This window comes from Lissotriton vulgaris, chromosome 12 (genome assembly GCF_964263255.1).
Source record: "Lissotriton vulgaris chromosome 12, aLisVul1.2, whole genome shotgun sequence".
Lineage (NCBI taxonomy): Eukaryota > Metazoa > Chordata > Amphibia > Caudata > Salamandridae > Lissotriton > Lissotriton vulgaris.
The window spans coordinates 99,846,876-99,861,893 of record NC_141700.1 but is presented as its reverse complement, the minus strand read 5'-3'; the positions used below and the strand labels follow the sequence as shown (position 1 = coordinate 99,861,893).

The 15,018-nt window shown below is 48.0% G+C and overlaps 1 protein-coding gene across 1 annotated transcript in view; it reads right to left on the bottom strand.

The window, feature by feature from the left end:
• Window positions 1–15,018, bottom strand: part of LOC147673505 (SMAD family member 6-like) — a 55,966-nt gene that overhangs the window by 10,421 nt on the left and 30,527 nt on the right. Inside the window, exons 2-3 of the mRNA XM_086947371.1 lie at window positions 9,598–10,064; window positions 8,065–8,166 (exon numbers count right to left, since the gene is read on the bottom strand). Coding sequence (XP_086803497.1) covers window positions 8,065–8,166; window positions 9,598–10,024 — 529 coding nt within the window. The 5' untranslated portion in view covers window positions 10,025–10,064. The remainder of the gene's footprint in view (window positions 1–8,064; window positions 8,167–9,597; window positions 10,065–15,018) is intronic.

Genomic DNA, 15,018 nt, shown 5'->3' with positions numbered 1-15,018 from the left:
ATAACTTTCTCGGGCACCACCTTATTTGCCAGCTCGGCTAGCCAGTTATCAAACTGGTTGGCCACCTCATTGTTATCAGAGACCTGTAAGGGAGGACAGCTGTTTAGGGCCTGCTCTAAGTCCAACCCTTGGACTTTATTCCATCATCTAATTTTTATACTAGCTAATTTATTTGTGACAGGCTGAAATGACTATGTAAACTTGATGTTAAAGTATATCGCCATGTGATCAGTCCAGGGAAGAGGAGACCTTTTAACCCCTTCGATGCTGATGACGAGCTCAGCTCGTCATCAGCTACGGCGCTCGTATGCTGATGACGAGCTGAGCTCGTCATGTAACGCGGTAATTTAAAAATAGCCGCACACAGCGGGAAAAGCCGCCGCAGCGATGCGGTTAATCAGCATGACGTCAGTATTGTTGGCAAAAATGCCGTCATACGTGTGACCAGCAGAATGTGTAGGTCCCACCACTTTTTGAAAAAAAGCCACTGCATGGGCTGCACATCCAGTGGTATCTATGCGCTTTACAGCTGATGTCCCACATACAAATCGTTCAGCCGCTGTGCAAGGTTCAGGGCGCATGCAGAAAAGGTAGAGCAAAGCAGTTCCGAACTATCCAAGTATACGCCACAGAATACCCTTTGAAAATCAGGAAATGAACTGAATATTCAAATAAAGGGTTTGTAGAACAACTGGGGAATTTTAGTGATTTGAATTATCCTGCACCTCTATTTTTAGCCTCAAATAAATATGTAATTTTATGAAAATCTACACATTTTCCCAGGGACCAAAAGTGCAATCTGAGCTCTGACCGAGGGCCGCCTTGATGCCAAAGCGAAGGACATTAAAAACAAGAACATGGAGGGGGAGAGGTGTACGAATCGTACAACCAGTGCTTAATTTGCAAAAAATTAAGTGCCAGGGCCCAACTTATTCCTCATGGGGCAACTGCAGTTTGTGCACTTCAAACTTCAGGTTTCAGTCCACGTTTTATATATTTTTTAAAGATAAATTAAACAAGTAAATGATCCACTAATAAACTGGGTTTGTAAATAACAAACACTCATTAGTAGGGTCCAGTGTTTACAATTAAGTACCGGTGCCAAACACCGGAAAACACAGGCACAAATGAAGCACTGCGTAAAACACTTTTTGCTGTTTCGTTCTGTACCGCGCGCCTCTAAATTAGGCCCCTAATCTCTTCGAGCGACATGAATCTGACAAGACATTGAGAGAATGAAGTGTGATTACCGTGAGTTGAAATCCATTTACAACTTCCTGGAGTTAGCATTTACTATTCGTGGTCACTGATCTTGAAGAATAGAGTGCACATAGGGAGCACCCAGGTTATCCTAAAGGAATAAAATACTGTTGGGACATCAATGGTATATAACAATATCCACCACAGATGATGCCTCGACACTGTGGTCTCATTTATTGGGCCCGATTCACAAAGGTAATCTTAGACCAAAAGTCTAAGTTTACGACTTTTGGTGTTCACAGAGGTGAGTTACGAGTAGTATCTTTATGTCCGTACTCGTGGCGGAATCTCTGCACTTGGGGCGTAGATCCGCCTGAGTGTGGAGATTCCACTCCACACCCAGAGTGTAATCTCCGCACTTGGAGCGGAAGAAGATTCCGCCCAAATGCAGACGTAAAGATACTACTTGTAACTCATCTTTGAGAATAACGAATGTCGTAAACTTAGGCTTTTGGTCAAAGTTTACCTTTGGGAATCAGGCCCATTGTTTACAATTTAGCTTTGTGAAATAACAACATTCTAACACCCTACCTACCATTGGAAAAGGGATTTCAAAAGTCCCAAAATTGCATATATTGTCTTTAGTGGATTGTAAAATTGGTCAAATAACTGCTTTGCTTTAACAAGGGGGTTTCACCAGTCACTGGACTTGCCCGTAACTTCTTTGGGCGAACATAAAGACTTTGGGGCAGTGCCCTACAGTCAGGGGAGCTCCTCTGCTGGCTCACAGCCTCTTTGCTGTCGGCGTTCACATCCCTTCGATGCGTCCATGAAGGTAAAACTATGTTGGACAGGATCTATTTTGCTGCAGATTCTTAACCCCAGTGCCTGTGCCAATACATGATGGTCATTCACAAGCACCTCTGCACAGCTCTTGTTTAGTGTGCAGGGCAGTGTGAAGGGCTAAGCCCAAGGTCCCTCAAGGTTTCACAGCCCTTCCTGTTTGTCTTACATCCTCCTAGTTGGCGGCAGTCAGCGCAGTAAACAACAGCCCGGTGCTGCTGTTTACCAAGGAACCGCAAGAAAATGCGGAGGCGGTGCAGGGGCCGCCACTAAACATCAACGCGGACAAGCAACTCCGCACACGCAATGCTGGGCTATTCATGATATGTAAGAGCGGCTCAGTACGGTTGCACGCAGGGTGCAGTGAGCAGCTGCATAGTGAGTCTTTGGAGAGAAGCCACCCAACCTATGTCTCAGTCACACAGAGATTCCTATATTCTGTAACCCGGTGCATCCATCACATAGGCAGTGGTAGATGTACCAACATGGACAGTGGGGCCTGAGGAATGGCCTGCAAGGTGTACCTAGAGAAACAGATGTAGCGGGCAACTGGCAATAGCACTCTAATGTAATCTGGGCTATACAATTAAACAAAGCAGTTTCAAATAGACTGGTAATCATTCAAACTCCTAAACAGGTTTCATAATATTATCACTATTGAACACACAAATCTGACTAAAGTTGTGCAAGCCCATTCAATAAGCCTTTTCTTTGTATATATTAGATTACCCACATATAAAAGTGCATTTCATTAACAACATTTATTACGTGAATACTACAAAAATCTTAATTACAAAAACCTTTTTTTGACAATCTGATTGATACACTCCTTGTGTTCTTTCCTGGTGGTAATCTCATGAACAATTCTTGTGTGGAATACACCTAAGGGGTATTCACAATTTGCACCTGGCATAACCAAAGACTGCCTGCTTGTAGTGCAGTCCAACTTTTTTATTCAAAAGGGACAAAGCCCACAGATTTATATATGTAAGCGGGGGACTACTCTTGTTATAATGGTCGACATGTTTCGGCCCGTAATTGGTCAGGGCCTCCTCAGGACGATCGCACAGGAACAGATAGTGAGCAATGTACCTAAAAACATGTGGAGAAAACGGTGCAGGAAGCCTTGCTTTACAATCCATGCAGGTTCAATAAATGCTAGTGCTCTCTGTGTAGGGCTGTAATAGGACAACAAAACATACCCAGACCGGGCTTATTTCAATTTACTTGCAAGCTCTATGGCACAACAACGCTAAATAACCCCTTTTTATAATCTGCAATAAACCTAGAGGTGACCTGTTAAGAACGCTTTGGTGACAGGAGTGGAAGTCACCATTAAGGATCGAATGAGTTTTCTTAACGCACAGGGTGTGTATGAATACACTTTGAAGTTTGTAATAGAGATAATCAGAGCCAATCTGGACCTACAACTAGGAACCAAATTGGTTTTCTTAAAAGGAACAAAAAGTGAAAGAATCGTGCATGTGTTTTCTGTGCCACCAAGGCCATGTTACTTTAAGCTGCATGGTGGCCATGGCTGTGAGCTTACCGTTAATAAGAATTGTGCTCGTTCGGACCTCAGTCTGGGCATCCTCCCAGCACAGGCTTCTACAACGGCCATAACTTGTGAGACTGGGAGTGCTGAATGCTGGACATAATTACATGTGCTGAGTCTTGATCTAACTAGAGAGTGGGTTGTCACTGGGCCATATTGGAGTGAAAAGAAGAATCAACAATATCCAATTCTAATGGCACGAAGCATGCATATGCGGAAGGATAGTGAGGACTCGTGAATCCTGTGGTGAGCTTGTGTAGGACAGCGGTTAATTGGAGCTGGTGGTTTCCGGTGCTTGGAACCGGCACATAATTGTCAACAACGGTGCTTGTGACAGTCTGCCACAAGGTGGCGCTGTCTGGCTAATTTAGAGCTGAGCACAACAGTAGTTAATTATTAATTCAATATACATAAAAAATTACTATAACCTGTCACCTAAGCCATTCTTACAGCTTTGGGTGCCAATAATAGTCCAAATTAACACACTTATAGGAGTGTGATGGTTAGTAGTTATGTTGTTACTATCATTGGCAGTGTAGCAGGGGCAACGTTAGGTGCACGCTGCAGTGGTCGCCTGACAAGAGCCCTGACTTTTATTTGTTTTTTACAAATTAAGCACTGAAGGATTATGTGGCGGCTTATATTGATTTCGGTACCCCCAATGTTATGTCTCATTACGGAACCATATCTTGGGGAACCAATTAGGAACCAATTAGGAATGTATAACCTGTAGCACATATAGAGCAGAATTGAAAACATATAGATGATACATATAGGAAACATTTCCAGAAAAAGCTCTCAAGGAGCTCTTTCAGTCTTGCAGTCCCAGCCTTTCACTGCAGCAAACAGAGGCCATGCAGAGTTCACCCTATCAGGTTAAATACAGAAAAAAATGTCCAGGCAGCAAAGCCCACCAGGAGCTGACATGTTTAATAAGCAGAGAAAGATGCAAGTTATCCAAACTCCTCGTTGGACAGGATTGCTCTTTACTTTGTCTACAGCAGAGTTTATCCCCACTAAACAATTGTGGCAAGGAATGGGGAACTCCTGTAGCAAATTATTACATAATGCCAGGGATTGAGGAAAACTGTAACATCATATTTTTTTATAGCCCCAGATATATGCAAGAAAGATCTGTAGCACTTGAAAAAGTCTGATATTGGATGTATGTCACAATATCGAAAGCCGCTACATAGAGAAGTGCCTATCACAAGGTCAGGAGTGGCATACAGGTAAGTAACCTTTTGACGAATGTGTGACTACAAAGGACACCACCCCTTCGAGACTCGGAAGCCAGTATCCCCTAAGGTCTAGGCAGTTTATTCAACACTAGATCCTGAACCAGGTAGGAATCACCTGGGTTTAAAGGTAGTCTACATCTTAATTATTATTTAATTCTAGTGACTGTTAGAAACCACAGATACTTCGGAAGGGATCCATAAGCCCTGAAGAATGCACCAGACCGTTTTGGCTATCCTCATTGGGCAGAAACATGTTGACAGATGAGGAACGTGTTTGAGCCATTGCCCTAATTTTACCCATTCAAGATTGTTTTTAGAGATACCTAGTGTCCCTTTGAATAAGGGTAATAACCTGGTAACACCAAGGCAATTTAAATAAAATCTGAATCCCGTCTTTGTCCAGTTAACCTTATTCAAGCACTCCCTCCTTTCATTCAAGTCTTCGAGGAGGTTGAGTCCGTCCTGGTGGTATTTACCTACTGGGGTGGGAAGAGGATGCCGATGAGGAAGCATGACACTATTATGTGTGTGAAGTTTCCTCTTCCTTAACCCCTTCGACGCTAATGACAAAGCCAGCTCGTCATGGGTGTTACCTGCCCTGCGCTTATGACGAGCTGGCTTTGTCATGAATAATGGGGATCTTGACATTGCAGCACCCAGCGGGAAAACCCATAGCAGCCAAGGTGTTAAAGGATGACTTTCTTCACAAATGCAGCAGAGTCCACAAACTCTTTGGTTCCCGTCTGTTCCTAGAATTGTTAGGTAACAAGATAGAGAATGTTTGTTTCTCTTACGCCCCGATGGATGCTATCGCACCCGTTCATGTGATAGATTTCATTTTGCGGAGGGACATACAGTGGTCCACCCTCCTCTCTTTTTGTGTGGTTTGGACATAGTGAAGCACAATACCGGAGGGAGTAAATCATGGAACAATACAACATCTTGTGGGAGGCTGGCCATTTTTAATTAGTAACCCTCATCCTCTCTTAATTACCTTTTAACTCTTAACCCACTTAACCCATATTGGTACCCTTATCTTAATATTCCTGTATTATCGCATGATGCAGTGGCCCAAGATGTAGCGGATGTAATGTAGTGAGTGTAAACCCTCATATCTTCTCCATCAGAATAGGATTATGAAGATGAACAAGTCCTCTTCCTTCTGGCTGATAAGGCTACAGAAGTGTCAACTGGTGGCCAAAAGTGCTTAGCTTGTGCTAGAGGTTGCACGTTGTGGGCACAGACTTCCATGTTTGAAGAACAGGACATATTTTGCATCATAAGACTTTGACCCAGAGCAAGGGTAAGGCATAAAATGGAGCAAGGGATGGGAAGAGAAAGAAAGGAAAACAGCAACAAATGGAGAACGAGGAATGAAAAAGGACTATAGGGGTGCGATAAGCAGACAGAGAGTATGGGGTTGAGGAAGAAAGAGATGTAAGGTGGAACCAAAAATCAGCATCTTTGGTAGTCGGCTACCTCGACATTCGTCGGCACTGATGACGGGCTCTCAAATAAAATAAAGCATTGGATCCCTGCACTTACAAAATTAAGTACTGGTGCCTACCATTCAACTGAAATCTGTCAGGACAAGGAACAGCATCCTATGAGACTCAGTGGGCGTGGCTCAGCTATAAGCACAGTAACTCAAGAAGTCAAACCCAACTAACTTATGACAGACAATGGTTCAAAGCCATCAGGACTATTTTACAAATCCACATCTGCCCCTAAAATGCCCAAGTCATATCAGCCAAAGTGAAGACAGTATAAGAAAGAGGTCTATCTCTCTCACTAAGATAATACATCACTTGTAGACTTCGGGATCACACAGAGGTCCGCGGTTGACAGAATGTGGCAACTGAGCACAGGGAGAGAGCCGGAAAGGGCTGGTTATGTTAACGTCTGTAAGCGCCCAACTCCCACCTATGGTGAACTCAACCGAAACAATTGGCGCCTGCCAAAGCTGCTTGTATCACTTGTGCAGTGACCAGAGCCTTCATCAGGGCATTTGCACTAAATAGACCTGGACCAAAGCTCACTTCACTGCAACATGCTCCTGGCCCCGTGAAATTGATTTTGTTAAAAGGAATACCAGAAACGTAGCTGAGTAAACTCCTTCTTTATTCACGGCCTCCACTGTGCCACCAGGGTAACAGGACACTTCATCACATCGCTCTCTTCATGTTCAGTCTGCCTCACTGTCAACATTCCAAAGCAGCCTTCAGGGACAAGGAACGTTCCAAAGGGGAAGGAGAGGGAGGGGTGGAGGAAGATACCAAGTGCTTGATAACGTCATATATAAGAATACATATCATAACCAGTATTGTGCTAGCGCATGGTACAAACTTAACAAGCTGAATATTTAGCAACCTAAATTATGCACAGAAATAGATTATGGATTATAACAGATATATATTGAGGATGCTGCGCTATGACCTTTTGTGGGTCATTGAGAGTGGATCAGAGGTCACCAAGCAAGTGCATCGCCTTCGAGTGCATAGCCCTTGGTGCGCGCTGCTCACCTTGCTCACTGTGGCATTTCCGTATGTAAACCAGTGGCGGCTCCTCCGCTAAGGCAGAGGAGTGTCGCCCCATTGCGATCTCTGCAGTGCAAAAAATAAAATGATCCTAAAAGTACATTGTTATCATGTTATTTATCTATGCGGGAGTTGGGCGGGGCTAGGCTCTGAGACGCCAGAGCAGGGGAGGAGTGGTTTGCACTCCCCTAAGTGCACATGACGGTTTGGCCAGCCCTCGAGGGCCGTCCAAAATATCAACGGCAATTGGTACGTTCTCTATTGGGATGTGTTGCACAGCCCCGTGGAAAACATGCCCAGGCTCCAAGGCACTGCCTGAGCATCCAAACAGGGTGTTCAGACCAATCACGATGCTTCCAGCAGACCGAGGACGGAGGAGAGGCGTGTGGCGGCGTGAGGCGTGCGGCAATGCAGCGGAAAAGGAACATTTATTTTTTTTACTTTTTTTTAATTCAAGTGCCCCACCACCCCTGTTCTGAAGCAGCCATCACTGATCTACACACTCTTAGAGCGCTCCGAAGTGTCCTAAGGTGGCAGGTTTGCTCTATAGAGAACATGCAACAAACAACGTAAAGAACTTAAACAGACAAACTGGAGCTTGGTTCATAGCTCCTTAACGTCACTCTTCTGTTGCGTCACATAGACCTCCACCCCTCCCCCCACCGCTCACGCTGAGCCCTCTCCTTACCATTTCTGTGGTGATGCCGGAGCCCGCTATGGGAGCTTTCGTAGGTCTGGAGCTTGGAGGAATCGATGGTGGAGGCCTTCGAGGAGCCGGGGGGAGGAGTCTCTGAAACAAAACAGACAACTCTAGGCTTAGAAGGCCTCTCATCCAAGCATAGGACAGCCAGAAGAGAGAGAGAGAGAGGGCAGGACTGAGCTGCAAAGGCAGAGCTGTGTGTGGGGTCCAGTACTGGAACCAAAGGGGGTTCTGTAGGGAGGCAGGACTGAGATGTCCTGGCAGAGCTGTGTGTGGGTCTCAGTACTGAACAGCAGGTGTTCTGTAGGGAGGCAGGACTGAGATGTCCTGGCAGAGCTGTGTGTGGGTCTCAGTACTGAACAGCAGGTGTTCTGTAGGGAGGCAGGACTGAGATGTCCTGGCAGAGCTGTGTGTGGGTCTCAGTACTGAACAGCAGGTGCTCTGTAGTGTGGGTAGGACTGAGATGTCCTGGCAGAGCTGTGTGTGGGGTTCAGTAATGGAACAGGAGGTGGTCTGCAGGGCAGGTCTGAGATGTCCTGGCAGAGCCGTGTGTGGGCCTCAGTGCTGGAACAGGAGGTGCTCTGCAGGGCAGGACTGAGATGTCCTGGCAGAGCCGTGTGTGGGCCTCAGTGCTGGAACAGGAGGTGCTCTGCAGGGCAGGACTGAGATGTCCTGGCAGAGCCGTGTGTGGGCCTCAGTGCTGGAACAGGAGGTGGTCTGCAGGGCAGGACTGAGATGTCCTGGCAGAGCTGTGTGTGGGGTTCAGTAATGGAACATCAACATGCTCAAGGTCTTGCTTGAGTTGCACATGTATAGACAGAGCTATATGTGAGTTTCAGTACTGGAGCTGTGGGGGTGCTGCAAGGCTGAGATGCATGAGAATACTACTCTGAGCACCCCTGTGCCTCAATCCCATGTGATGCCTCGCTCAGGGCTGAAGAGAACTGGCAGAGATGCAGTATGGAATCACAGAGTGCCATGCTTCAAGACGGGGGCACACTGGCAGATCTATGCGTGGTCTCGAGTAGCAAAGTCATGGGTGTGATTTCCTGAGAGTGCAACCGGAGAAGTTGAAGCAGGTCAGAAATGATATTATTTGCAGATCTGACTCCTGAAGAAGAAGGATGCTGCAGGTCTCTGCAAAAAGAAAAACTGATGGACAGAATGCTGATCAATGTCAAACATTCACCCACTAAAGAGATCTGGGCCTAAATCCATCGTGTTTTTGCTCCCCATGCAATTCAATTTTAAACCCAGCCATATGCAAATCAGTCTTGCCCCTGTGCCTCATGGGAACAGCCCAGCCCGAACTGCCAGGCCAGGTCCTCCATGGACCGGAAAACAAGCATCCTGGGACAGGTTTCAGGGCATCACCCCTCATCAGTAACAGTAGAGGTCAGTACACCCAACAACACTACTTTTGAGCCTCCAACCCTCCACAGATCCACCAATACTCCCAGTCCTGACCTGCATCACAGCCTCCAGTTGCAAGAATAACGCCCCCGGCCTCCTGGCACTCACCTGGGCTGCAGAGCCTGCTGTAGTGGTAAGGGTTGCAGCAGAGTGAGCCCCCCTCACTGCCCCTTCTCCAGAAGGCCTCACAGAAGCAGAGCCTCTTTAGCTCCCTGGCATGTCTCAGGTCAGGCCAGCGGTACAGGCGGCACAGCAGGACATGTGGGGCCACCGTCTGCTTGCCCACCCACAGGTCAGCTCGCGGGCACCAGATACAGCCAGCATCCCAGCTGCCTCGACTGGCCAGGACCCGGACCAGTAGCTCCAGCTCATCATCTCTCAGCTTCTTGAACAAGTTATGAGCCGAGGCCTTGAGGGCATTGAGTGTCTCCTCCGGGCCCTCGCTCTGCCCACGGGCACTCAGCCCGCAATGGGTCGATGCACAACGCTGCCTCCAGAGCCGTCTCACCAGGCCCCACCTCCGCGAGCGGAACATATGATGGATCAGAACTTGTTGGTATGTCCAGGTGATTCACCTGAATAGGGGAAGACGGAGAAGAAGAAGCCATTAAGGCAAACAACTCAGTTGACCAGGATCTGACATTAAACAGGATTTTTTTAAAACAATTCAACAGAAATTATATCTTTTTCATCTCTTAACCCCTTCCACGCAGGGCTAACTCCCTCGCGTTGCAGGGCGGGGGGCGTGCACGACGCCAGTGCTCGTGACGAGCCCAGCTCGTCATGCTGCACAATGGAGCTGTGCTCATGACGAGCAGAGCTCGTCACGACTCCGCCTACTCCCATAGAACGCCCGCACAGGCGGGGAATTAGCCCCGCGTGGGCGTTCCGCAGCAGTTATGACGAGCTCAGCTCGTCATGAGCACAGCTCCACTGTGCCTCATGACGAGCTGAGCTCGCCATAAGCATGCAAGGGGTTAATCTATGGTTGAGGCTTCTCGAAAACTTCAGGCAAGAGTCAACCATTGCTGGCCAATTCTTGACTTATGATTTTCACTCTTCAGCCCTTGGCTTCTCGCCTCTCTTGGCACACGATAATCACTTCCAAAGTCAAGTTGACCGAGAGCTCGTCATGCCTTGCCTTAGAAACACACATATATCAGATACCAATACATACGCGTTTGCCTCCAAACGTATTCGCTGCTTGTTGTACAACAATTGCCATCTGTTGATCTAAGAATAGCATGCTTCCAGTCAGGGTCTATCATCTCTTGACATACAGACATCCTAGGCCAACTCTTCAGGCTTTTTAGTTACAGATAGAAGTTCATTAAGGTTTTACTATTAAACTCAGCTAAATCAGTATATACAACATCCAAAGAATCTTGAAACAGAAGCAACGACCCACATTATCACTTCTCTTTCTTGAAGCAAAATGTGATTTTTTTATCAATTCACTGGGATCTGATTGGCAGATGTTTCTGCTTTGAGTCGGTGTGACCTACTCATTATACGACAGGAGTTATTTAATAGAAGTAAGCCAAAAGAAAATCACGCCTACCCAGAGAAACAATTGCGAATCAAGGCCTTCATTTTTTAAGAAGTTGTATTCCTCCTTGAATTAGCTCAAATGTCCCCCCTTCAGCCAAACTTCCATACTGGTGCGAAGAGAAACATTCCACAAAGGCCAGTGCAATGGAACAAAATATGGAGCATTTATACTAGTTCACTTCTACACAACCTACAAATGTGTTTCATTTTTGGAATCCCAACTCAAGTCCATATCCCAAATATATAGGCCTGGGGGGAGTTTGTGGAGTTCTGCTAAGTGCAACTCCGCAAAGTGCCGAAAAAAATTGGCCGCGATCTACAGGGTTCCGCAAGCAGTGGAGTGGGATAAGTCGCGCTGCTTGCGCTGCTTTTAACCGCATCGCTGCGGCGGTTATTTTTGCGCTACGCCGCTTTTTTCCAAAAGCCGCGTTACATGACGAGCTCAGCTCGTCATCCGCACACGACCACCGTGGCTGATGACGGGCTGAGCTCGTCATCAGCATCGAAGGGGTTAAGCACCGGGAGTTTGCCCTGCCCTGTAAAATCCGCGCTAATGACACCACGTGCAGCGCAAGAGTGCACTGCTTCCGTCTGCCACTCACGCAGAGTCAAGGCACAGAGCAAGGGGTCAGGAACAGGGTCAAGGGACAGAGCAAGGAGTCAAGAACGGAGTCAAGGGACAGAGCAAGGAATCAAGAACAAAGTCAAGGGACAGAGCCAGGAATCAAGAACGGAGTCAAGGGACAGAGCAAGGAGTCAGGGACAGGGTTAAGGGACAGAGCAATGAGTCAAGAACGGAGTCAAGGGACAGAGCAAGGAGTCAAGAACGGAGTCAAGGGACAGAGCAAGGAGTCAAGAACGGAGTCAAGAGACAGAGCAAGGAGTCAAGAACGAAGTCAAGGGACAGAGCAAGGAGTAAAGAACGGAGTCAAGGGACAGAGCAAGGAGTCAAGAACGGAGTCAAGGGACAGAGCAAGGAATCAAGAACGGTGTCAAGGGACAGAGCAAGGAATCAAGAACGGTGTCAAGGGACAGAGCAAGGAATCAAGAACAGAGTCAAGGGACAGAGCCAGGAATCAAGAACGGAGTCAAGGGACAGAGCAAGGAGTGAAGAACGAAGTCAAGGGACAGAGCAAGGAGTCAGGGACAGACTCAAGGGACAGAGCAAGGAGTGAAGAACGGAGTCAAGACACAGAGCAAGGGGTCAAAAACAGGGTCAAGGGACAGAGCAATGAGTCAAGAACGGAGTCGAGGGACAGAGCAAGGAGTGATGAACTGAGTCAAAGGACAAAGCAAGGAGTGAAGAACGGAGTCAAGGGACAGAGCAAGGAGTCAGGGACAGACTCAAGGGACAGAGCAAGGAGTGAAGAACAGAGTCAAGGGACAGAGCAAGGAGTGAAGAACGGAGTCAAGGGACAGAGCAAGGAGTGAAGAACGGAGTCAAGGGACAGAGCAAGGAGTCAGGGACAGACTCAAGGGACAGAGCAAGGAGTGAAGAACGGAGTCAAGGGACAGAGCAAGGAGTGAAGAAGAGAGTCAAGGGGCAGAGCAAGGAGTAAAGAACAGAGTCAAGGGACAGAGCAAGGAGTGAAGAACGGAGTCAAGGGACAGAGCAAGGAATCAAGAATGGTGTCAAGGGACAGAGCAAGGGGTCAGAACCAGGGTCAAGGGACAAAGCAATGAGTGAAGAACGGAGTCAAGGGACAGAGCAAGGAGTGAAGAACGGAGTCAAGGGACAGAGCAAGGAGTGAAGAACGGAGTCAAGGGACAGAGCAAGGGGTCAAGGGACAGAGCAAGGGGTCAAGAACGGAGTCAAGGCACAGAGCAAGGGGTCAAGAACGGAGTCAAGGGACAGAGCAAAGAGTGAAGAACTGAGTCAAGGGACAGAGAAAGGAGTGAAGAACGGAGTCAAGAACAGAGCAAGGAGTGAAGAACAGAGTCAAGGGACAGAGCAAGGAGTGAAGAACAGAGTCAAGGGACAGAGCAAGGAGTGAAGAACGGAGTCAAGGGACAGAGCAAGGAGTCAGGAACAGAGTCAAGGGACAGAGCAAGGAGTGAAGAACGGAGTCAAGGGACAGAGAAAGGCATCAAGAACAGAGTCAAGGGACAGAGCAAGGAGTGAAGAACGGAGTCAAGGGACAGAGCAAGGAGTGAAGAACGGAGTCAAGGGACAGAGCAAGGAGTTCAGAACGGAGTCAAGGGACAGAGCAAGGGGTCAAGGGACAGAGCAAGGGGTCAAGAACGGAGTCAAGGGACAGAGCAAGGAGTGAAGAACAGAGTCAAGGGACAGAGGAAGGAGTCAGGGACAGACTCAAGGGACAGAGCAAGGAGTGAAGATTGCAGTCAAGGTACAGAGCAAGGAGTGAAGAACGGAGTCAAGGGACAGAGCAAGGAGTCAGGGACAGGCTCAAGGGACAGAGCAAGGAGTGAAAAATGGAGTCAAGGGACAGAGCAAGGAGTGAAGAACGGAGTCAAGGGACAGAGCAAGGAGTGAAGAACAAGGGACAGAGCAAGGAGTGAAGAACGGAGTCAAGGGATCAAGGGACAGAGCAAGGGGTCAAGAACGGAGTCAAGGCACAGAGCAAGGGGTCAAGAACGAAGTCAAGGGACAGAGCAAGGAGTGAAGAACGGAGTCAAGGTACAGAGCAAGGGGTCAAGAGACAGAGCAAGGGGTCAATAACTGAGTCAGGGGACAGAGAAAGGAGTGAAGAACGGAGTCAAGGGACAGAGCAAGGATAGAAGAACGGAGTCAAAGGACAGAGCAAGGAGTGAAGAACGGAGTCAAGGGACAGAGCAAGGAGTGAAGAACGGAGTCAAGGGACAGAGCAAGGAATCAAGAACGGTGTCAAGGGACCGAGCAAGGATAGAAGAACGGAGTCAAGGGACAGAGCAAGGAGTCAAGAACGGAGTCAAGGGACAGAGCAAGGAGTAAAGAACGGAGTCAAGGGACATAGCAAGGAGTCAAGAACGGAGTCAAAGGACAGAGCAAGGAGTCAAGAACGGAGTCAATGGACAGAGCAAGGAGTGAAGAACGGAGTCAAGGGACAGAGCAAGGAGTTCAGAACGGAGTCAAGGGACAGAGCAAGGGGTCAAGGGACAGAGCAAGGGGTCAAGAACGGAGTCAAGGGACAGAGCAAGGAGTGAAGAACAGAGTCAAGGGACAGAGGAAGGAGTCAGGGACAGACTCAAGGGACAGAGCAAGGAGTGAAGATTGCAGTCAAGGGACAGAGCCAGGAATCAAGAACGGAGTCAAGGGACAGAGCAAGGAGTGAAGAACGAAGTCAAGGGACAGAGCAAGGAGTCAGGGACAGACTCAAGGGACAGAGCAAGGAGTGAAGAACGGAGTCAAGACACAGAGCAAGGGGTCAAAAACAGGGTCAAGGGACAGAGCAATGAGTCAAGAACGGAGTCGAGGGACAGAGCAAGGAGTGATGAACTGAGTCAAAGGACAAAGCAAGGAGTGAAGAACGGAGTCAAGGGACAGAGCAAGGAGTCAGGGACATACTCAAGGGACAGAGCAAGGAGTGAAGAACAGAGTCAAGGGACAGAGCAAGGAGTGAAGAACGGAGTCAAGGGACAGAGCAAGGAGTGAAGAACGGAGTCAAGGGACAGAGCAAGGAGTCAGTGACAGACTCAAGGGACAGAGGAAGGAGTGAAGAACGGAGTCAAGGGACAACGCAAGGAGTGAAGAAGAGAGTCAAGGGGCAGAGCAAGGAGTAAAGAACAGAGTCAAGGGACAGAGCAAGGAGTGAAGAACGGAGTCAAGGGACAGAGCAAGGCACCAAGAACGGAGTCGAGAGACAGAGCAAGGAGTGAAGAACGGAGTCAAGGGACAGAGCAAGGAGTGAAGAACTGAGTCAAGGGACAGAGCAAGGAGTGAAGAACGGAGTCAAGGGACAGAGCAAGGGGTCAAGGGACAGAGCAAGGGGTCAAGAACGGAGTCAAGGCACAGATCAAGGGGTCAAGAACGGAGTCAAG